General features: G+C 43.3%; 1 protein-coding gene across 5 annotated transcripts in view; it reads right to left on the bottom strand.

Moving 5' to 3' along the window:
* VPS13B (vacuolar protein sorting 13 homolog B) overlaps positions 1 to 24,465 on the bottom strand; it is a 1,202,086-nt gene that overhangs the window by 1,047,363 nt on the left and 130,258 nt on the right. For all 5 annotated transcript variants that reach the window (XM_068237718.1, XM_068237720.1, XM_068237721.1 and 2 more), the window contains exons 8-9: positions 11,190 to 11,455; positions 1,267 to 1,362 (exon numbers count right to left, since the gene is read on the bottom strand). In XM_068237718.1, coding sequence (XP_068093819.1) covers positions 1,267 to 1,362; positions 11,190 to 11,455 — 362 coding nt within the window. The remainder of the gene's footprint in view (positions 1 to 1,266; positions 1,363 to 11,189; positions 11,456 to 24,465) is intronic.

The raw sequence follows: 24,465 nt of genomic DNA, 5'->3' as shown, positions 1-24,465 counted from the left end.
ATGTTTTAGCACTGGGAAGCGATAACCTACAAATACCTGGTTATAAGGTACGTTACTAACGTCAGCTACAAATGACACATGAACTAGAACACAACATGTTGGGCTGGAGGTCAACCAAAACATACAAAAAGTAAATTGAAGTTTAAAAGAAAAATGACATGGCAATACAAAAAAAGCATAAGAAAATATATTCCCCTGTGGATTTTGTGGAAAAAAGGCCTTACCCTCTTAATGTGACCAACTATTGTCAGTTCTAAATTAGGGCTGGTTTACAATGCAGGAGCTTTTCTAAGTGCTTGTGATTCCAAAAGCTCCAGCTAATGTAATGCTATGTGCGTGTTCTCACTTGAACAATGTTATTTTATAAAAATCACCCATAGCATTGCATTAGCAAGAGCTTTTCAAATCACCAGCGCTTAAAAAGCTCCTGCAGTGTAAATCATTCTTTAGTCAAGGTGTGCACTTGAAGCAGACTGGGGCCCATATGCAATTCACTTTTTCTCCTGAGTTTTCTCCTAGGTGATAATTTTTCATCTGCTCTTTAAAATAACTTTTCAGCATTTTACAATTAAAAAAGTACCAAAAGTAGTAGAAAAAGTATTTTTAAACTGATTTTGAGTATTTTCTTGCTGGCTGTGCTTTTAAAAGGCATTTTATGACAAGGTGTAAAAATATCAACTTGGAAAAAACAAAGGAGAAAACGTGAATTGCATATGGGCCTGGAACTCTTGCTCAGCACACAATAACAAGTCTTTACTCCACACATAGTTGCTGAAGAAATTCTGGATTTGTTTAGCTAGATCAAAGCGTAGCTTGGCTCTCTGCCTGTACAGGAAGCACTGAGCCTTAACCCCCTCCAGTGCTCCCAGGAAAGAGAGACCAAGTTAATTCTTTAGGGGTTTTTTTTTTTTGGGGGGGGGGGGGGGGGGTTTAGGATTTCCATAATTTGTACTGAAGATTTTTTTCCCTATAGGATATCACGCTATAGCTAATCTTTTAAAGCACAGATGAAGTTCTGGTTTAGAGCCACTTTAAGCAAAACCTCAGTCATCTCCACTAATTTGTAAAGCCAGGATTAGGGCAAATGCCCTGGTGCTTGCGCCATCAAAAAATCAGTAATTCCAGTTCCCATCTATTTACCAGGCTTCTTTACATTTTTGCGATAAACCGAAATTTGAACAACGTCTGCTTTAAGAAACCAGTTCTGTATTTCAAATATTTCCTGTTGGCACAGAAGGCCGACAGCTTAAAATAGACAGGCTTTACCTCAATTGTTGTGCCTTCTTGTTCCCATCGTAGGACTTCTCTGGATTTCACCTTCTGAGGGCTGTAATAGCTGCTCTCGGCTTGCATTTCAGTGAGCTGGAAAACAATACAACACACACACCTTCATCCCGGCCAACACCAGCATTAAAGAGTGGCAATCTGTCATTACTCTGCTGCATTGATGAAGACAAATTAAAGCGCGCTATTGGCTAAAGAGTATTATTGCACAGGAAACAGGTGCAACGAAACAGCTGCAAGACATTAAGCACACCACTGCATAGAAGGCTGGAGCTAAATACGCCAAGTGTAATGTAAAGCAGGGCAGGAGCTGGTCCAGTCAACACAGCGCCTTTCATTTACTTTCACCTCTTCTCTCAACGCTGCGTTTCTACATGGGATGAAAAATGGCCGGGTGTCTTAAAACAACACTTGTGTGGTACAAGGATCTTCACATTCCACCCTAGCGCTGCAATTCGTGGACGGTGGGGATGGATTGGCTGACAAAAGGTTGAACATTTGTCAATCACTGAAGTCTTCTTAAAAGATATTTATGTCTAGATCTGTCATGACGTTAACAGCATATAAGTAGCAATAGTAATGGGCCAGAAACACTTGTGGGGGGCCTCTATTTGGCTGTAGACCATGTTTTTCCAGTTGCTGAGGTCACAATGTACAAACTTAGCAGGTAAATGTATAGAAATAGCTACACCCAACTTCATTATATTAGACTTATGTGTTTAAAGTTGTTTATCATATGAACAGTATTTTAATGCAGTGCATTTCCCTGTGATACAACATGTTAACCAGCAATCGAGGTAGAGCACGGGTGTCCAGACATTTCAGGCCAAGGTTCATATCGTCTTTCTTGAGAGTGCTGGGAAGCCAAACTAGCGAAACTAAAACAATTTTTGCTGATTGCCGTAAGCTACACTATTCCTGTGAAATTTTGTCAAATAAAATATATACAGTGTTAAGTGGTTGTTACTGATGCTGGCACAGTGGCAGCTGCTAATCAGTGGCTGTTGCTGTGGCTGGCATAGAGGCTGTTACTGCTGCTGGCACAGTGGCAGCTGCCAATCAGTGGCTGTTAGCGCTGCTGGCACAGTGGCAGCTGCTAATCAGTGGCTGTTACTGCTGCTCGCACAGTGGCAGCTGATAATCAGTGGCTGTTACTGCTGGTGGCATAGTGGTGGCTGCTTATCAGTGGCAGCTACTAATCAGTGGCTGTTACTGCTGATGGCACAGTGGCAGTTGCTGCTGCTGACATAGTGATAACTACTAATCAGTGGAAGCTACTGCTGCTGGCATAGTGGCAGCTGCTAATCAGTGGCTGTTACTGCTGCTGGCATAGTGGTGGCTGCTAATGCAACAGTGGTGGCTGAGAACCTATAGGGGAGCAAAAGGGGAAGCAGAGCGGCCCTGTGCTTGAAGCACCACAGATACGGCCAGCAGACTCATGGAATTAACAACTTAAAGGAAAGATTTGGGGGCCACCAGAAAAGGCTCAGTGGGCCACATTTGGCCCCCGGACCAGACTTCGGACATGCCTGGTGCTGAGAAAAGCCTTGTAATTCCAAGCATGATGGCTGCTTAGTACAATAAGTATTCTACTTTTAAGTGCAAATGATGGAAGACTACAGAATACACAAATCAAGGACAAAATACAAATGATCAATAAGATGTATACTAATGGGTACAAATGGTCAATAAGATGTAAATATTTCCAACATGCATGCAAATTTAATGCAAAATTTATGCAAATGAACTATTAACTAACTTGTGCCTCCACTACAGTGTAGCTATGCGGTCTATGCCCGTTTTGGCACATGGATTTAGATAAACATATAACACACTAACATGCTAGTGTTCGCTTTTCAGCATACCGTATCTTTCGGACCATAGGACACACTTGATCTCCCCCAAAGAGGGAGTGTGTCTTATTGTCCGAAGGCGTCTGACATAAATGCCCCCTCTGTCCTTTGCCGCTGTGTCTCTGGTGTGCCCTGCCTCCCCTCTGTCCGGTGTACCGTTTGCAGATGACCTCCTGTGTCTCCTTTGTCCAATGTCCGTGCCCTCCTGTGTACCATGTATCCCGTGCCCTCCTGTGTACCCAGTGCACTCTTCTTTCATGCACCCCTGTGCCCTTCTGTTAAGGTATAAACTTGCATGCATAAACTATCTGCCAAAACCTCTGCGCATTGGTTCAGTTGCGCAGCCTCCAGGAGACGTGCGGCCAATAAGGGGGCAGCGCTGCAAGCCAATCACAGCCGCCTGGTGTTACGACGGGAGCAGACGGTCTCTGAGGCGGGACCATGGCTCCATCATTGGGCAAATCAATGCACTGCAAGAGAAAAATACTGTTCCCATCAGGATTCACAGTAGAGTGCGCAGTTTAGGGCACTAGAACTTTTGTGCGTGCTGAGGTGTATATCTAGCCCTGAGCATAAACTATGTTGTTTGGTTGCTTATGTATGTAATAACAAAAACAGCATAGTATAATTTGGACAAGTACAACTTTGTCTGTATGACAATGTTTTTACTTTTCACTATGCATTCTCCCACTTCTTCTGGCAATGCAGGCTACCAGACAGGTCTGCAAACCTCTATCAATCAGGTGTGAGGTCACACTACTCCCTCTGAGGCAGAAGGGAAAAAGAATAAAAGCAGCTCTGTGTGCAAGTAGCCAGCTGATTCCATATAGTAAATAAGGTAGCATAAACTAATTTTTTAACACGTCACCACTGGCACCTGCATTAATGGGAGCTGAGGCCAGAAAATTGTAATCATTAAAGGATTCTGGAACACCACTTTAAATGAAACCTAAGATGGCAGAAACTGGAAGATTACCCACTAAAGATTCATTGTGGCTCCATGTTTTGGAGAAACTGTCATATGCCTCCTGGTTGCTACTTTTTCAGATAACATGCAAGTCCATAGACAGGTTAGCACAACAGGCTTCTCAAAAGCAAAAGCGCATCATTTTATTCTTCAAAGTATGTGTCAAAACACCATACTAATAGTGACATTCCCATTTGCAGCAATGTAGCCAGTGGTAAGTGATAATTTGAAGAAAGGAAATGCCAAGAAAACACAGGTCTGAAAGTCCTGGCCACGACAATTAGCCTAGGAAAGGGGCGGGGCGGGGGGGGAGGGGAATACTGGGATGCATAAAAGGAAGTGAATAATTGCAGCACTTAAGGGCCTGGAGGAGGTATAGGATGCACTTAAGGCACAGGAGGGGTTAATGGCTTCATTACAGTAACCCCTCTCCAAGCCCCAACTGCAGTCAGTCATTCACTTTGCTGGGTAGACTTATACTTGAATCAATAAAAAAAAAATCTAGCTTAAGAGGGTTGAATATTGAAGTCGACTTATACACAAGGTCGACTTCTATTCGAGTATATACAGTACCGTGGGTGTTACTCTATCACTCGGCTTGTATTTATTGAGAAGTGCACAGATCGTTTGTCGTATTCCTGCACTGTTCTGAAGAAGGGGACCCTGCCCCGAAACAATTGTCAATGTATGGCGTTTTAACATAGCGTTGAAAAATAAAATGATATGCTTTTGTTCTTGAGAAGCTTGGTGTGTTAACCAATCTCTGGACTTGCTTGTTATACTCTGGGTATTGCTTTGCACCTAGTTATGCACCCAACTCATATGGTAAGATGTGCCACTCCAAACCTAACTACTCTTTTTCAGATAACAGTCTGCCATATAATGACTTGCACCGCAGCTGTCCAGAATGCACCCCTCCCACAAAAGCATTGTAGAATGCTGCATCTTTAGATTTGGGCACATGCCACATCTCTCGGGCCAATAAGGCTGGGAGGCTGCCAGAAACATCTGCAGGCATTTTTACTTTATATGAAGTGGGGTGGGGTGAAGTAGGGTGTGGTGACTAAGTTGAAGGGAACTTTTGGAATGGAAAAGAAAATCTCCAAAATGTACACAACGGGCTAGATTCATGAAGCAGCGTATGCTCCATGACAGCAGCACAACCTAAATCCAAGGAGGCATGCTACACATGGTCGTGCACCGTAGCGTGCCTACCTTACATTACTATGGTAACTATGTTCATACATTACTATGATAACTATGTTGATAAACATAGTAGCAGCCACGCTAGTGAAGTATCACAGTCGCGATACTTCACAGCAGCAGCTGGCATTTAAAGGGGCGCGTGTTGCTATGTAAGCAACAAGCTTAAAGAGACACTGAAAAGGAAAAAAGTGTATGTTATAATGAATTGGTTGTTTAGTACGGATAATTACAAGAACATTAGTAGCAAAGAAAATATTCTCATATTTTTTATTTTCAGTTGTATAGTGTTTTTCTATAACATTGCGTCATTCTCTAATATTTGCACTACTTAGCATTCTAAATGATTTGACAGAGCAGGCCAGTGAACTATTGAACCCTTCTGTGCAAAGAAAAAGAAGGTACAGTGACTGACAGTTGGGATAAGCTTCAGAAAACAGAGCTCTCTGAGACTTTGAAAGTCATGGAGCTCAATGGCTCTTTTGCACAGATAACAACTGGAGCTTCTTAACTCTTCCTGTTCTGGAAACAATATTAGACTTATGTCTCAGCTCCTAATGTTTTATTTCTTAGCTGTACTACACATACAAATCATTAGATCATATTTTTTTTTTACGCTTCAGTGTCTAAGGAAGGTGCACTACGCTGAACAACCACGCATAGCGTACGTCCCTCAATTTAGGTTGCGCTGCTGTCATGGGCGCAGCTTCATGAATCAAGCCCCTCCTGCCTTTAAAATGAACTCAGCAATTATTGCCTCCATATTTCCTCTAAACGTTCCTATTTTAAAAACATGCATAACCTAGTAGATGCAATAGAAAGCAATGTTGCTATTCTTGCAGATGATACAAAATTGTGCAGAATCATCAACTCTCAGGAAGATAGTGACATATTGCAACAGGATCTGGATAGGATGGCTATATGGGCACTTAAATGGCAGATTAAATTCAATGTTGAAAAAAGTCATGCATTTTGGTCGTACCAATGGTCTAGCACCATACAAAATACTGTTGGGGACATCAAACTTGGAGAAGGACTTAGGAGTACTCATCGACAACAAGTTTAAGAATCGTATTCAATGCCAAGCCGCTGCAGCTAAAGCTAATAAAGTTTTGGGATGCATTAAAAGGGAAATAAAAACTCGAGATGCTATCATAATATTGCCCCTGTTTAACTCTCTAGTAAGACCACATCTGTAATATGGAATTCAATTCTGGGCACCACATTACAGGAAAGATATTGCAGTTTTAGAGCAGGTGCAGAGACGAGCAACAAAATTGATACGTGGGATGGAAGGTCTCACTTACCAAGAAAGGTTAGATAAACTGGGTTTATTTAGTCTAGAGAAAAGACGCCTTATGCTGGGCATACACGGCAACTTGGGCAGGCTTATCAATCAAGCCTGTTGGCTCGATTGATAATGTCCGACAGGTCCGATGACCTGCCGGATAGATTCCCCGCTCGATCCCCGCCGGCGGACAATAGCGGGGAATCGAGCGGCTGATAAGGAGCACCGGCGGGGACAAGCGGGAATCGATCCGCGTGGACGAGCGGGGACACGGCGGGGGTAGATCCGGCGGCTAATTGGCCTCCGGATCGACCCGTGTATGCCCAGCATTAGAGAGGATCTAATTAACATGTATAAATGCATCAGAGGGCAGTATAAAAGCTTGGCGGATGAGCTTTTTGTCCCTAGGCCTTCTCTAAGGACTAGAGGACATGATCTGCGCATGGAGGAAAAACGTTTTAGCCATTTAGTTAAAGGTTCTTTACAGTAAGAGTGATTAAGATGTGGAATGCATTGCCACAGGAAGTAGTTATGGAAAATTCTATACCTGCATTTAAAGGGGGCTTAGATGCTTTCCTTGCATTGTAAGACATCCATGGCTACAATTACTAGTGATGTTGATCCAGGGATTTTATCTGATTGCCATCTGGAGTCGGGAAGAATTTTTTTCCCTTTTGGGGCTAATTGGACCATGCATTGTAAGGGTTTTTCGCCTTCCTCTGGATCAACAGGGATATGTGAGAGAGCAGGCTGGTGTGTGTTCTCTGGTTAAACTCGATGGACGTATGTCAAATAACTATGTTACTATGAAGAGACATTTTCTGTAGTACCCCAACCGTAGCAGAAGATAAGGATAACACAGCTCATTGTGCATCATGCTTTGAGGACCAAGATACAGCTACCCGAGCCCTGGACTACAACATTTTCCTTTCCTTTAACAGAGTGTAAGCAAAAACTTAGAAAAAAAAAAAGACTGGCACTAGATGCTGACTGGAGGCCAACTGGCCACTGGATTTGGTACCAGCAATTACGTGTTCTCATAACCTAGGTAATGCAGACAAAGAAGAGAGAATTAAGGCACTGTAAATTGCAAATTCGGTATCTTTAATTAACAGTAGACAGACATCAGGGTGTGCAGTGGGGGTGAGGGAGGCCTGACAGCCATTTCGCTTGACAACAAGCAAAAGGGCTTCATCAGAGGCCCATAAAGTGTCCCTCACCCCCACTGCACACCCTGATGTCTGTCTATTGTTGAATAAAGGTACCGAATTTGCAATTTACAGTGCCACAATTCTCTCTTCTTTGTCCCTTTAAAGAGACTAACAAAATTTTCAGCCTTATTTCTTCTATCCTAGAAGTTCCTATACCTGTTCTAAAGTGGTCTATCTTACTGCAGCCTTTCCTAGTTGCACAGTGGCTGTATTATCTTTGTTACTTAATCTAATCTTCTTTCCTTTGTCAGCTTTGCCGGCTCAGGCAGGAATGTGCTGCTCTGCTGTAATAGGTAGAAGTTATACACACCCTCTCCACGCCCCCTCCAGGCTCTGTATGAGTCACAGACTGAGCTTCTCTCAGCCTATCACATGCTGGTTAGCAGCCATGTTTTTTGCTTGTAAACACTGCTTAAAACTGGCAATTACAAACCAGGATTGCAGCAGGGAGTGGCAGAAACAGCAAAGAGGGGCCCAGGAGAACATAAGGAATAGAATGGTATGCTTTTTATTGTAAGAATTTTAGAGTACAGATTCTCTTTAACAGAGTGGCAGGGGTTTATAAAGATTACCACTGCAATTTATATAACTGAAGACTGCTTTGCAGTCCCCAGGGACTTTTCCTGCTCAACTATTTGAGCGGCAGATTCTAATAATGTCACACGGAGCGTGATGTAAAGCCAGCAGGCTATGAAAAGAAAAGTGAACTTTATATATAGCACAATTCCCTTCTTTCCTCCTCATCAGCTGTCAGCAATTATTGCAGAGGAAAAAGCAATTAATTGATTAAAAGAACTTAAACATTACAAGAACAATTTTCAACAGTATTTTCAACAGTATTAGGAAAATGTTACGTTTAATTTGGCATGTTTTTTCTCTTTGGGCTGGAAGAGTATCAACCACTTTGAATGCTAATGCAGAAATACGACCCCCCCCCCCCCTTTTTTTTTCTAAATACCAAAATATGAACCACAAATTAATTCCATACATTCTTTGCTAGAAATGAGAACAATGAAAGCTGTTTTCCGTCTCGGCGTAACATGTGAATCTCATACAGAACATTTAGTTGCAGATGTAACTTCTCCTTCCTGCTGGATGTTTGTTAATTTGCTGTAGGTCATTTGAGGGTAGAAGGTGTTAAGGAGCGGCAGAGCTGCTACTCACAGCGCTTCTAACTGTGTGGAAAGAAGGCTTTTCAATCTGAGTGTAGAACACTGAGGTTGGTTGTTTTATAACTCAACAAATAAGGTGGGGAGTGAAGAAGGAAATTCACGGGAGAGAAAACTTATGTGTAGATAAAAGGGCTCGTTTACAACATGGATTTTGTCAGACACTAACGTGGACCTAGCATCCTGGTGGAAAGACCGTTGAAACAGTAAGACTGCATCTTTATTGTCACTCCTTCTGGTGCCGGCTACAATTGCAGGCCTCAACGTCCCTCGCAGTAGCCATCCTTCTGTCCTGGCATGTCCCCAAAATTAGCACAACGACAATCTCCACAAATCCAGGACTAGCTATGGCTGCTAGCCTTTCAGTCACTTCCTCCATTCCCTCTGAACCAATGCCCAAGTTAGGCAAATAGATGATCAAACAGGTAAGATGCGCTAAGTATAGCATCATGTGTATAAGTGGCCGTGGGCCAAAGCAGTAATCATGGATCTCAAACTTGAGGTTTTGGAAAAATGCACTTTCTTTGGTCAGCTTACTATGATAGCAGATAGGGAAGGCAATGCTTAGGAGAAGCGTGTGATAAGTTGATAGATTTGTAAGGCTGATTTGCTGATCTTGATTATGTGGTAAAGCAGGAAGTCATCACAGCAAACTAGAACCTTACAACTGCATCAGCTAATCAAACTGATCACATGGTTCTGAACGAGTTCTCGTAAGCAATGCCATCCCTAATGGCAGGATATCCTATGACTGTCAGGGCATACATATATAGACATTGTGGTTCTTGATCTTCCCACTGAACTGGCCCTTTGGGCCCCAAATTAACCTTTGGTGGTACTTAGATGTTGCCAACTTTCTGGTCTCCTCAATGTTGGTGTTCAGTTTCAGCATAGTGAATTCGAAACACCCAAATACTACTGACTGTTGTTATGCCGAATTTGAACACCAACACGGCTCCTCATTGTGGTTGGAATGAAACAGTGGAATGCCAAGGTACTTGTAGCTGGTTTGTATGTCAACCTTTTCTCTTGCTGATCGCTCTACTCCAACAGTCTTGACTACCTTTCGTCTATTTACTATCATCCAGCTACAATCCAACCCACATGACATCCCGGTCATTATTGCTCCTCAATATTAAGAATGAAATCCCTCCAAAGATTTTGGAGTATGTTCTCTGTGCATTTGCATGGATAATCGCTAGGTGCCTCCATTTATTGCCAAAACTTTAGAGATGGTAAACGAGATGCAAAGTATTCTGGATTACATGCAAATGTAATACAAACTCTATCCAACATGCCAAATCTTCAGATATTGACTTCAGAAAGCCTGCGTACACACGCTAGGTTTTTAGTTGAGGCAGGCTTAAAATCGGCCAACCCGGCTGAGTTTAATCTAGTCAGTGCAAGTATTATAAAAAAGAACCTAAAATAAATAGACCCTGGCCATTTTAACTTACCTGCGGCATCTTCCAGCCCCCTGTAGTCCTCCTAGTCCCTCACCGTCATTCCATGCTGCTCCATTCAGCCGCTCTGCCCCTCCAAAAGCTACATGTTCGACACCGTGCCATGCAGCTCCTCCATTGCGCTCCCATGGCCAGGAACATGCTGCGTTTGCGCAGTGAGTAAAAATTGCAACTGCGCATGGGCTGAACACTCCTGGCCACGGAAATATGATCAAGGAGGCGCATGGTTAGGGCCGTACATACGTAGTGGTCCTGCAACTAACTGGGTGGGCTAGCTTTCAGCGGGGGATAGCGACTGAACGGAGAAGCACGGAATGACAACAAGGGGCCAATAGGACTTCAGGCGGGAAGCCCCATGTAAGCTAAACTGGACAGAATAATTTCACTTTAGGTACCCCTTTAAGGCCCTTTGAATGTCAGGGTAATAATTATTAATTGTGGTCTTCAGAAAATAAATAAGAAACTTAATGCAAGAAGGTCAGGAAGATAGGAAAGCCATCTTGAAAGAAGCCCGATAAAAGGCTGACAGTACACTTGACAAAAAATCTGGTCTGCACACAGATTCTCCTAAAAACACTGATCAGATCGGAACATTATTTTGCATTTATGTAGTGCTGACAAATGAATTTCCTCAGCACTTTAGAGGGAAAAATTTACATCCCTGTCCCTTAGTGGGGCTCACCATCCTGTTTTCCTGCCATAGCCGAAAGTTTGAAAAAGCTAAAAGAGCTATACAGTACAGCCAGCCTACCTTAAATGTCACTGTAGCCTTTGTGCAATAGAAGCCTATGGAAATTATCGGATCTTTAGACAACTGAGATCTCGTTCCCTGCATTGTGATTCCATCTTCAGGTCCCATGAATCCACCTTCACCATCCTCTTCATCTCCATAACTTACAATGGCTGGGACGAAAGACCAGGCCCATGAAACCCATCCTTGTTGATCATCGTCACCAGCCATGGAGTACATATCTTGTGCTGGATACTGCATCCCTTTCACCAGATCTTCATCACCTCCTGCAGAAGAAATCAGACCATTTAATTCCAACAGTTGTGTGCATGGAAACTGAATCTACCTGCAGGAGTAATACAGGTGGAAAACAAATACAATAAAAAATGCGCAATCAGGATCTCAAATATTACATCATTTTCACTGAAGAGTAGAGGCTATTGGATAGTGTACTGGTTAAAGATGGTCACACACACCATGCAAAGAAGATTGGATAATTCATAAATATTGGGTTGTAGAAAAAATTTAAAGTAATATTTATTGAGATGCGATTGGAAATGACGTTGTTATAAAATGCGCAGGTTTGGGTTTTGTTTTTTTTTTACTTCCTTGTCTGGGCTCACAAAGATGCCACACAGTCGGAGACTGAGTCATGTGAAAGTAGTTTTTGCTCATTTTTTGTACTGGAAAATCTGTGAGAAACCAAAACAGCTTTTATTGTCACAATCAGTCACATATAAATAACAGGTTTAAAAAAAAAAATAAAAAAAATACATAAATGTATACTTCTGTTCAATTTTAATTGGTTGCACATAAATTTACAAACACACACACTCTACACAGCCTTTGGAAAAATGTAATGAAATCCAATCGGATTTTTCAGTCGAATTAATAAAAAAAGCTTTAGATTTTTCAGACAATCCGATCCTTATCAAATTTCTGTGAAATTGGATAATTTTATTGTATCACGTGTGGCCACCTTAAAGGGACACTTAAGTCAAACAAAAAAAATTAGTTTTACTCACCTAGGGCTTCCAATAGCCCCCTGCAGCTGTCCGGTGCCCTCGCTGTCTCCCTCCGATCCTCCTGGCCCCGCCAGCAGCCACTTCCTGTTTCAGTGACAGGAGCTGACAGGCTGGGGACGCAAGTGATTCTTCGCATTCCCAGACACATTAGCACCCTCTATGCTGCTATATGGTATATGATATATGCTATAGCAGCATAGATGGCGCTATTGTGGCCAGGAACACGAAGAATCACTCGCGTCCCCAGCCTGTCAGCTCCTGTCACCGAAACAGGAAGTGGCTGCCGGCGGGGCCAAGAGGATCGGAGGGAGATGGCGAGGGCACCGGACAGCTGCAGCGGGCTATTGAAAGCCCCAGGTGAGTAAAACTCATTTTTTTTGTTTGACTTAAGTGTCCCTTTAAGGCCTTTTTCACATTAGGGATGTTGCCGTATGCTTTTCAAAATGCATTGGGCTGTGCACTTTGCTAGGTACAGCTTTTTCCATTGATTTGAATGCACCATGACGACATCTATGCGCTTTGTTGAAGTCCATTTGAGAAACATGGTGTTGCATGCATTTCTGTGCATTGCGCTGTGAATCGCACAGCAATACAAATGAATGGGTGCGCTTTTTTTAGCGTAGCATAGAAACGCATAGCAATGTGCTTTGGGGATGTGTTATATAGCCCTAATAAAAAAAAAAAAATTTTCAAATGAAAAATCTTTGACAACTGTTACATCAAATAAACAAAACATACTGAACAAAAACGTGTTCAAGCGCATGTAAAATGCATGGGTGCACTTAAAAAACAAGCACAATGCAATGCACTGAAACCCATTATGAAATGCACATCGCTTTTTTTTATCATGCGCTTAAATTTGTTTCTGAGCGCGCCCAATGTGAACCAGGCCTCAGGGTTCTGCCTCTGACACTCCGACCAGGGTTCGAACCTCAGCTCTTCCTGTTCAGTAAGCCAGCACCTATACAGTGAGAAGACCTTAGGCAAGACTCCCTAACACTGCTGCTGCCTACTGAGCGCACCCTAGTGGCTGCAGCTCAAGCGCTTTGAGTCCACCAGGAGAAAAGCACGATATAAATGTTATTTGTCTCATCTTATCTACCATTCAAAGCATCTCATGCATCTAATACAGCTGGGCTAGATGTAAAGGAAAGGCGTCAAGTATATAAAAACCAGGAGCACATTATGGAATACTTAACACAAATAGTGAACTTCCCTGTGAATGGGGTTCAGAAAAATCACTTTTTGTGTTTGTGTCATAATACTTCTTGGCCTTGATTCACTAGGACTATAGCTCCCCTTACTGCACTTTTAGCGTGCCTTATCAGAGTTAACCTGCCTTAACAGATATGCATAGCGCGTGCTACGAACTTATGCCTGCTAATTGGGAATGACGAGAGCTCCACTCATCCTGCCCTGAGCCCCTGCGGGTCCAATCACTTTAAAAGGACATTATCCCCGCACTTTGATTGGCCCAATAGGCTCCCTGTCATTATCAAACTTCGGGGATAATATCCTTTAAAGTGATTGGATCCGCAGGGGCTCAGGGCAGGATGAGTGGAGCTCTCATCATTTGCAATCAGCAGGCATAAGTTCATAGCGCTCGCTATGCTACTCTGATAAGGCACGTTAACTTTGATAAGGCATGTTAACTCTGATAAGGCATGTTAACTCTGATAAGGCAAGTTAAAGAGTCTGAAGCAAAAAATAATTGTTAAATTTACCTTAGCATTCGCTTCAGAACTCTCATCAGACGCAAACCGCCGCATTCCCGGTGGAAAAACGAGGGCTGCAGACCCCCCAAATCCCCCGGGGGGGGGGGGTCTAAGGATGGCGCTTCCTGGAAGGGGCAGAGTTCTCTGCTGTAGCTCTCCCTCTCCTGCCATCAATCGCCGCCTCTCCCCGCCCCTCTCACTCTTTCTGCACAGAGAGGGGCGGAGAGAGGTGGCGATCCGCGTGGCGATCGACAGCAGGAGAGGCGGAGCTACAGCGAATAGCTCAGCCTCTCAGGGCAGCACAATCCACGACCAAGTTGGTCATGGATGTTTGCTCTGGGATTTGAAGGGTCTGCAGCCCTCGTTTTTCGACGGGGGTGCGGCGGTTTAGCGCTGGTGAGACTTCTGAAGCGAATGCTAAGGTAAATATAGCAAAACAAATTCGCTTCAGAGTCTCTAACTCTGATAAGGCATGCTACATGTGCAGTAAGGGGAGCTAAAGTGACAGGGAATCAACCTCCTTGTATTTTGGAATGTTTTTACCTCTATTCATCTCTAATAAAAAGATGGATATTGAAGCCTCAAGCAATAGAAGCCAGATAGCTCCACTTGCACTAAAACGTGGAAGTAATGTTAATAGGGATACTAAAGAAAAAAAGGGGTAATGCTTTGCAGAAGCAGGTTTTCCCATTCCAGTAATCTGTGTATAGTCTTTATTTTATGTCGCCCAGTCTAGATAACTGAACATCCACAGATAAAATAAAGAGCCGTTTGTGGTGCAGGTGTGTGTAGGGAGAAGTATTAATTAGCCACACAAGCTGTTTGTAAGTGGTAGACTGCATGTATGTTCTCAGATACAGTATTCTAGAAATAAAGCTGGGCTCTCTACAATAGTGTTAAAAAAATAGCCTTGGCAGCAGAAACGGGTGGAGTCTTCCCGTTCTTCTGGTACTTGTGGGGAGGCAGACTCTTGTGCTTCAAACACTGCTATTTTTCGCTGGCACCTATAACTGGAGGGGCAGAAAGTGAGGACATTGGTTTTGGATGCGCCAGAGTTACCTCACATGCACAGGGACCAAGGACACATGTCATGCCTACTAGTCTTTGTAGAAGCAGGATATTTACGCAACGGATAGACCCTGAAGTTTGGGAACACCAATAGGTGCCTATACAAGTACTGACCCTGATACTTATCGGGTACCAAATTTCCTGCTATAAATGATATCACTAAGGGGCACCTATAGAGGTGACAGGTATTTAGTGGTTTTGCTATAAACAATATTTAGAAGGGTTTTCTATAAATGACATTTGACATTTTTGCATTGGATTTGCTGGGGGTTGGTTAAGGGTGTGTGTTTTTACGGTTAGGTGGGAAGTTGAGGTTGGGCAATGGCGGGGAGGTTGGTCAAGGTTAGGCATCGGGGGGGGGGGGGGGGGGAGGAGGGGGGTTGTTGGGGTTAAAAGGGTGGTTAGAGTTTTGCCCACCTACATCAGGGTTCTACAGGATGTCTGTGATGGGGGAAACATACGGCTACCAGCTAACTATGGGATAAGCAGAGTGGACCAGCAGTAGGGGACAATGACTAAAATAGGCATACTCCCCAGTAATTCAGGGTCCAACTATTACTGGCATCCGTATTACAGTGATTTTTCAGAAATTCTCCCATTATAGCCGTAATTAGCATTACAGTCTATGGGAGAACCCAAATCAGGGGCTGGGCAGTGCTGAGCAGGCCTCACTCCAGGTTCTGCTGCTATGGAGTGGGGGTGGTGAAAAGGGACCACACGGTGGCACACAGCAAGTGGAGTAAAGAGGAAACAACGTGATTAGATGGGATGATCCAGCACTCCAGATCTTTCAGCGACACTTCAGGGTGGCTGCACGCATGACAGATCCTCATCAAAGATGACTCCCAGTGGCCACCTCGGCCCCTGCTTCCCATATACTCCAGCTTGCTTTAGTGCTGATAATGGCCTGCACAGGCATGATAATGTGTGTAGAGAGACTATTCAAAATAGCAATAAAGTCGGAGGAGAAGGGAGGGACTCATAAGCTGTGGAAACATCGGAGAAGTACATTTTTTAAAAATACGAATCAGTTTATTATTATTATTATTATTTAGCATTTATATAGAGCAGACATCTTCTGCAGCGCTGTACAGAGTATATTGTCTTGTCACTAACTGTCCCTCACATGGGCTTACATTTTAATTCCTACTATAGACATATGTCTATGTATGTAACATGTAGTTTAAGTATCCTAGTCTAGGGCCAATTTAGTGGAAGCCAATTAACTTATCTGTATGTTTTTGGGGCGTGAAAGGAAGACAAGAGTGCCCAGAGAAAACCCACAAAGACACAAGAAGAACATACAAAATCCGTGCAGATAGTGCCATGACCGGGATTCAAACTGGGGACCCAGCACTGCAAGGCTAACCACTACACCACCATGCTGCCCCCCTAGAAGCATAGACGCAGTAACATGTTTTACTGTACTTCATGAGTATGTGGCTGGGTGTGTAATGGGTAAGGGCTCTGCCTCTGACAGCAGACCAGGGTTCGATCTCGGCTCTGCCTGTTCAGTAAGCCAGCACCTATTCGGTAAGAGACCTTAGGCAAGGTTCCCTAACACTGCTACTGCCTATAGAGCGCACCCTAGTGGCTGCTGCTCTGGCGCTTTGAGTCAGCCAGGAGAAAAGCACGATATAAATGTTATTTGTCTTGTCTTTGTCTAATGAGGGTTATGTGCCAGGATCCTTAAATAGGGGAAGAAAATCAATAATGCACATACTGTACATGTTATTACTGATCAATGTCTCATTTAAGACATTATTGAATTACAGATAAAAAAAAAAAAAAAAAAAAAAAAAAAACAAGAGCAACTGAACAATGACTAGAATGACTCGTACATATGATATACATAGGAAATGAAATGTGCATGTGCCCACACTACACAAATTAGCGTGAGGTAAACATTTCCAGATTGACTTCAGAACAGCTTTTTCCCTTAGATTTCTACATGCTGAAAACATTGACAGATCTGAAGCCCAACATGCTATTTAACCCAAGTGGCCCATTGGGACATCTACTGCTGCTGAAAAGGGAACTTTGAAAAGTTATTTTTATACATTATCTGCTTTATAAATAACCTATCCTGGAGGCACAAATGGCTACTGCTAGGAGCTAATTTAGGTTCCTCTACGCAGCATCATTTATTGCCAGATAATACTTCTGTCACAAGGCAGTGTAGTATTTAAAAAGTGTCATCTGAAAGCTTCTTGGTTCCACTTGTCCCCCTACCTATATTCTGCTTGCTCACAGAAGGTACAATAAAGGTAGCCATACACAACTCTGTTTTCCATCGAGCAATTAAGCGATTAACTTTACTGGGCCATAGACAACAGTGTGGTTGATTGAAAGTCGATCGACTAGTGGCCCACACACTGCGAGATCCAATGCTATTCTCCTCCACTAGTCAATTGGAACGATGGTATTCCTTCATGCTGTGAAACCAAAAGTCAATTGTGTCGATCGAAATCACAAAAACAATAGCAGATTCCTTTACTATCAACTGATATTTTACATCCTGCCCGATTGAGTAACCTGGTTGATTCAACCAGATGTCAACCAATCTCCATCAGTTGAGCAGAACTGATTCTCCCTCAATCTGATAAAATAATTGAATCGAATGCTCAATCGTACAGGAGAGTCGAGTGATGCATGGGCACCTTAACTGATAGATTGTGCCAAAGATCTACAGGTCAAACTCAAAAAACTAGAATATCTTGCAGAAGTCCATTTATATCAACTTAAAAGCAAGAGGTTTTAAGTCAGGATGATACGACTTATTGGCTAACTTAAAAAATAAAAGTTTTTGGTTATGCAGTCTTCATCAGACCCGAGTTAGTCAATAAACGGTCTCAACCTGATTCAAAACTTTTTCCTTTTACTGATGGTTAACATGGTACAATGCTCTACTACTTCAACTTAACCACTTCATCCGAAAGGGCATTTTTACCCTAACGGACAAGAGCAATTTTCACCTTTCAGTGCTCATCCCGTTCATTTGCCAATAGCTTAAAGGGACTCCGAGCTCAGAAAAAAAAGGAAAGTTGTACTCACCAGGGGCTTTTTCCAGCCCAGTGCTGGTCGGGAGGTCCCACGCCGGCGTCCTGGCTCCTCTCCTTCTCCCCGCTCCGGAATGGCTGGCAGGCCGCAGCCCGGGCGACACTCTCCCGAGTGTCGGGCTGCTTCTTCCGCATATGACGCGGATTACGTCACACGCCGGCCGCCTCGCGTCATCACGGCGGCCGGCGTGAAAGAACTGCGCATGCGCGAACAAAGCGCGCATGCGCAGTACTTTCACGCCGGCCGCCGTGATGACGCGAGGCGGCCGGCGTGTGACCTAATCCGCGTCATATGCGGAAGGAGCAGCCCGACACTCGGGAGAGTGTCGCCCGGGCTGCGGCCTGTCAGCCATTCCGGAGCGGGGTGAAGAAGAGGAGCCAGGACGCCGGCGTGGGACCTCCCGACCAGCACTGGGCTGGAAAAAGCCCCTGGTGAGTACAACTTTCCTTTTTTTTCTGAGCTCGGAGTCCCTTTAATCACTACTAATCACAATGAAATGATCTATATCCTGTTTTTTTCACCACCAATTGGGATTTTTGGGGTTGATATTGGTTTTCAGTAATTACTTCATTTTATATGCATTTTAAAGGGAAAAACAAGGAAAAAATGAAAAAATACACTATTTCTCAAATTTCATCCCCTATAGTTTTAATATAAACACTGCTACTGTACATAAAACGCACACATTTTATCTGCCTATTTGTCCTTGTGATCACAACATTTTAATTATGTCCCAAGTGCCAAGTATGGTGACAATATAGTATTTGGAAATAAAGGTGTATTTCTTTGTTTCTGTTTTTTTTCCCCCACTATTTTCACGTCCACGTGCACAGGAATGCATGTGCACGCACGGGAGCGCGCACGTGCACAGTGGCAGCAGCACTGTCTGACTTATAAAAAAAAAAGTCCTGGAGCCACTGTTTCTTGGTTGTTTAGTTGCTTGGGACAAAAGGTCTCTCTTCCACCCAAGTTGGGTTGAAGAGCTCAGAGCAGCTCTTTTGCATAGGTAACAACTGAAGTTACTTAACTCTTCCTGTACTGGGAAACAATATAAGACTCTTTGCTTTGCTACTAATGTTCTATTTCTTAGCTGTACTTCACATACAAAGGATTATTTCATAAATTTATTTTCGCTTCACGGTTGCTTTAAAAGGTGAAAATAATCTATGAAATAGAATCATTACATGCAAAGCAAGATATTTTAAGCCTTTATTTGTTCGAATGTTGATGATTATGGCTTACAGCTTATGAAAACCCCAAAATCTAAATCTCAGACCATTAGAATATTGTTCAATATTCTAGGCTCAAAGTATCATACTCTAATTGGCTAATTCATCCAAAACACCTATAAAAAAGGTTCCTATGTTTCATATATTAGCTTCACCTTATAAATTATATTACTGAAATAAGTTGAAATTTGCAAGATATTCTAACTTTTGAAGTTGCACCTGTATTGATTGAATATCTGCATTTGATACTTATAAAGGTGCCCATAAACAGTACAATCAAATAGTCCGATTTTCCTGTTTATTCAACCAAAACAATGAAATAGACAAGAAATTGAAAATATTTTTCTTTCGATTGATAAAAACGTTAACAAAATTTTTTTCCGATAAAAGTCTGATCAGATTGGTTGTAAAAATCAGGTTGATTGCTTTTGAAAACTGAATGGTGTATGGTAGGTTTAACCCCTTGCCGACCACGCAACTCCAATTGGCGTGACGTGGCGGCAGTCCCAGGAGCACTCCACGTCAATTGGCGTGAAGTCCTGGGGCGGGGTTTTGCAGGAGAATGTGCACGCATCTCCGCTTGAATGACGGCGCTCCGCCCCGTCAACAGTGTCCCAGTGGCGATCGCCGACAGAAGACTGTTAGATGGCGAAACCGCCGTCTATTTACACTGTACAGCGCTGCGATCTAAGGCAGCGATTTACTGGGGACAGCCATGTGACACAGCTGTCCCCCTGGGAGGCACTAAACCGATCCATTGTTGTAGGCTGATTCCTATGACAGCCGATCGCGCTGATTGACCGGCGGGTAGGAGGGAGGGTAGTAAAAAAAAAATTTTTTAAATTGACACAAATGTATTAATAAGATAAAGACAAATAAATAAATAAATAAACAAACATCCCCGCGGGGATCAGAGCCCACCAACTGCAACCAGCATGCTTTAAAACCACATTTTGCTTGGAAAAGCGCCACTTTGTATAGTTAGACTAAAAAAAAAAAAACTACTCAGCAGCACTGAAAAGGCTTGGTGTTTCTTTAACAGTTTCACAGCATCAGAACTTGTTTTTTCTTACCCAAGTCTCATTTTTAGCTGCACAAAAGCTAAGCTCCGCCCCTTCAATGAAATCTGCCCAGGCATTTTCCCCCTGATGCTGTGCAAAGCATGATGGGATTTCTGATGTTCTTGTTCTGTTGTTTTGGCGCACATTTTTTGGGGGGGACATTTGAGATTCTTAGCATAGTGCGCAAAGCCAGGAGGGGTGATCAGGACTCAGGACATTTGGAACTGTGTCTCATGCTCCCTGTCACCTCCTTTCAAAGAAAAAGATGGTTGTCTGTAACGATCGGTGAAGCACAGAGAGGATCTGATTACCGGTGATCTGCAGTATCACTGGGAATACAGATGTATACCAGATTATAAGTGATCTGCAGTATCAGCGATAATCAGATATACTAGCTAACCTCTGTTCACCTGAGTAGAGTGTAGTGTTTGGTGTGACAGTAACACTTTGAGGACTAGGTCTCAGTGCAGCAAGGAGTACTGCACAGATTCCTTCCGCAGACCTGAGCTCATAACAGATAATCACAATCAAACTAGTACTTTAGCTATCAACAGAATCTAGCTAAGTGTAGGATTACAGCTCCAGCTGGTCCCGGCACACTTGCGGATCTGACTACGGATCTGGGTGCTCCCACGTATGTGATCGCAACGCCAGACAAAGAGCAAGTGAACAGCCAGCAGTATATATACACAAGGACCTTTCCAGGACCTCCCTAATTGCTGGACCAATGAGAGTTGTGGAAAATGTCAGCTGACCCGCCTGATCAGCTGACTCACTTCTGGCTGTTATTTAAACTCAGCCTCTGTGCGCGCGCGCGTGTCACTCTGAGCCTTGGTAGACTATCAGTCCCAGCCACACCAGTACTGTCTTGCAATGTATCATGTGAACCACTCGCGGGGGCCGCCTCTAATGCGGATTCCGCCGTTCTCAATGCGGATTCCGCCGTTCCCAATGCGGATTCCGCCGCTCTGCCTAAGCGGCATGCGGCGGTTTTCCCGCGTTGTGACGCCCTGCTGGACGCGGAAACAGCCACCTCACTATGAGAGACGGCGGCTTTTCCGCGTTTCCTCACACTGTCCCCATGAAATCACAAACATTTTCCTGTTCTTTTAAAACAGGGTGTGTAAACCTATCTATTTTAATTCACATAACTAATGTAACTTAATGACAGCATGTTTGTTTAGGCAGAAGTTCCTCTTTAACCTCCCTGGGGGTAAGCCTGTGCTAAGCACGGGCTCTGCCGCGCAGGAGGATTTCTCAGGCCCTGCTGGGCCGATTTGTATAATTTTTTTTTTTGCAACAAAGTGCTAGCTGCGTGTGCTCTTTGACCGCCGCCGCTCCGCGCTTGATCGCTGCAATTCGCCGTGCCGTGCCCCCCCCAGACCCCGTGCGCTGCCTGGCAAATCAGTGCCAGGCAGCGCTGAGGGGTGGATAGGGACTCCCTATGACGTCACGACGTCCATGACGTCGGTGACATCATCCCGCGGGGGAAGTCCTTCAGGAAATCCCGTTCTTTGAACGGGATTTCCTGATCAAAGATCGCCGGAGGTCGAGCGAAGCGGGCGGGGGGATGCTCGCTACATGATTTAAAAAAAAAATAAAAAAAAATTGTGATGCGCTGCCCTCTGGCGGTTTCTAATAGACCGCCAGGGAGGTTAATGACATTCCCATTTGCTCTATTTTACCCAGCCATTAACTTTGCTGGGTAGACTTGTACTTAAATCAATAAAAAAAAAATCCAGCTTAAGGGGGTCAAATTTTGGGATCAACTTATACACGAGGTGAACTTATATTCAAGGATATTGGCCTCTTCTATAGAGTGTTCACATAGTGAGTCTGATGCTATTGTTCGATTCACCCGCATTAAATACTGGGAAGTCCAATAATTAGGTGATAACACTATAGTTACAGCTTTTTGTTACTATCAGACTACGGCCAAATTTAAGGGATGCAAACACAAGGAGAACATACAAACTCCATGCAGATAGTTTTCTGGCTCTGATTTGAACTGGAGACCCCAGCTCTACAAGGCGAGAGAACAATCTATTATGCCCCCATATCACCCGAATATGAATAAAGCATTTGGTGTTTGATTTGTGATCATACACTGCAATAAAGGTTGGCCGAAATAAAAACAACCTTACCGCATAATACCTGACTGATCTGCTCAGGAGGTAAGAGAAGCCATGTATTGAGCCACCCTGGGAGGCTGTAGAAGAGAAGAACATGTGCAGACACTGGAACCCCACTAAGAGGCAAACTGGGATTAATTTACGTTTGAAAGCTAAGTGGCTCACACAGCACACAACTGCCAAGTCAGCTCCCATAAATTGTGGCTGAACTGAAGTTGTGAAACGTAAAAACATTAAAAGTCCATGCTTTAAAAAAGGATAAAATAAAGAAAAAAAAACATATGTGTTCTTCTTTCTTTTCAAACAAATGAATGGTAAAGAAATTAAACCACAACTAAAAGCCTTAATTTGCATCACCACTTTCAATAAAAATTGCTATAAAAACTTGAGTTAGTGCTGCATAAGTCTTTTTCTAATTTAATATCATGAAAAGTTATCTTTCCATTCAAATGTTTGCAACCAGTTTAGAATTTCCCCAAAACTTAACTCAAACTGCACTTTTCTGCAAGCAGAGCAACTATACTCTCTTTAATATAATGACTGCTTAGAAGGTCTCATCTTTTTGCATGATTAACTGGCTGCACAATGCAATAACCCTTATTTATTTTACACACAGGCACTAATACAGTTAATTTTTTGCAGATATGTATAGACCAGGGATGTCAAACCGCTCCTTCGAGGGCCAAGATCCTAACACATTTTTGGTACAGCTCAATTTAATTGATGGGTCTAAATCAGGAAAGGTGTGATCCATCATGTAGAACACATTCCTCTCCTTCTCAGTCCATCCTCAACACTGGCATGGATCTGGCCCTCCAGGCCTGGAGCTCAAAACATGTGGTATAGACAAACATTATATTGTGATAAACCCTTCAAAGAAGCCTACACACCATGAATGGATGTTGCCAATCGGGACCTGATCACTTTGGGCAACATTGCTGGGCTAGGCTGCAGAGACGAGAGTTTTAAAGCAGACGACGTGCTGTATTGCTGCTATGCAAGGATGTGAACAGGTAACAAAATGGTGCATGTGACATCACGCGGTGATGGATCGTCTTAGACAAAGGTATTGGCCATCACGAGGTGGTGAGTTGATCTGCTGGGCAGATTGCTGGCTGGTCAGGGGTGCCAGCCACTGTACACACTCCTGTTTATTAACTGACTTTACCCAAGCATGTACCAGCCTTAAAGACCCATACACACACACTCAACCCAAATGCCTGATTATCGTCTGATTTTGCTCTGGTGGATGACAATCAGGCATGTGTACGCATAGCAAATGACAAGACGAGCGACTGATAACCGGCGGTTTGCCCGATCCATTAAGGAGATCAATTTACAGGACTGTTGAGCTGATCTCCTGCAGTTGGACAAGTGTGTACGTTGTTTGAACGATGTACTGGTTTTGAATGCGACCATGTCTTGCAGTCCATCATTTCACTTGCACACACAGTATGTTAATGAGTTGGTTGTTCAGTTGGTTGGTGCATGGAAAATACAAGTCAATGAAAGGGTTTGTCATGGTGTCGGTCATGTCGTGGTGTTGGCTGTGCACTATGTTGGACATGTGTACCTACAGTGGCATGGGTTATGCCATGAGCTATACCATGGCTATGCAGTGGCTGAATAGTGTACTGGTTAAGGGCTCTGTCCCTCACACAGGGGACCAAGGTTCAAATCTCGGCTCTTCCTGTTCAGTAAGCTGCAGCTATTCAGTAAGGAGTTTCTTGGGCAAGTCTCCCTAACACTGCTACTGCCTACTGAGTGTGCTCTTGTGGCTTCCTCGCAAGCACTTAGAGTCTGATGGGAGAAAGGCGCTATACAAATACAGTAATTATTATTATTATTATTATTGGAAGGATAGAAAGGTAAACATTTATAAATAAAATATTAAATAAATAAATCTACAACACTTGCACAATCCTTCCTATTTGATATTATTGTCAAGTTTGCTCTGCTTAGTCCTGTATCCTTTTGCCTGTGAAAGCCTATCTGATGAAAAAGGTG

Source organism: Hyperolius riggenbachi, chromosome 5, assembly GCF_040937935.1.
Source record: "Hyperolius riggenbachi isolate aHypRig1 chromosome 5, aHypRig1.pri, whole genome shotgun sequence".
NCBI lineage: Eukaryota > Metazoa > Chordata > Amphibia > Anura > Hyperoliidae > Hyperolius > Hyperolius riggenbachi.
Note: the sequence above shows the minus strand (reverse complement) of the source record. Positions and strands in the feature narration are given on the sequence as shown.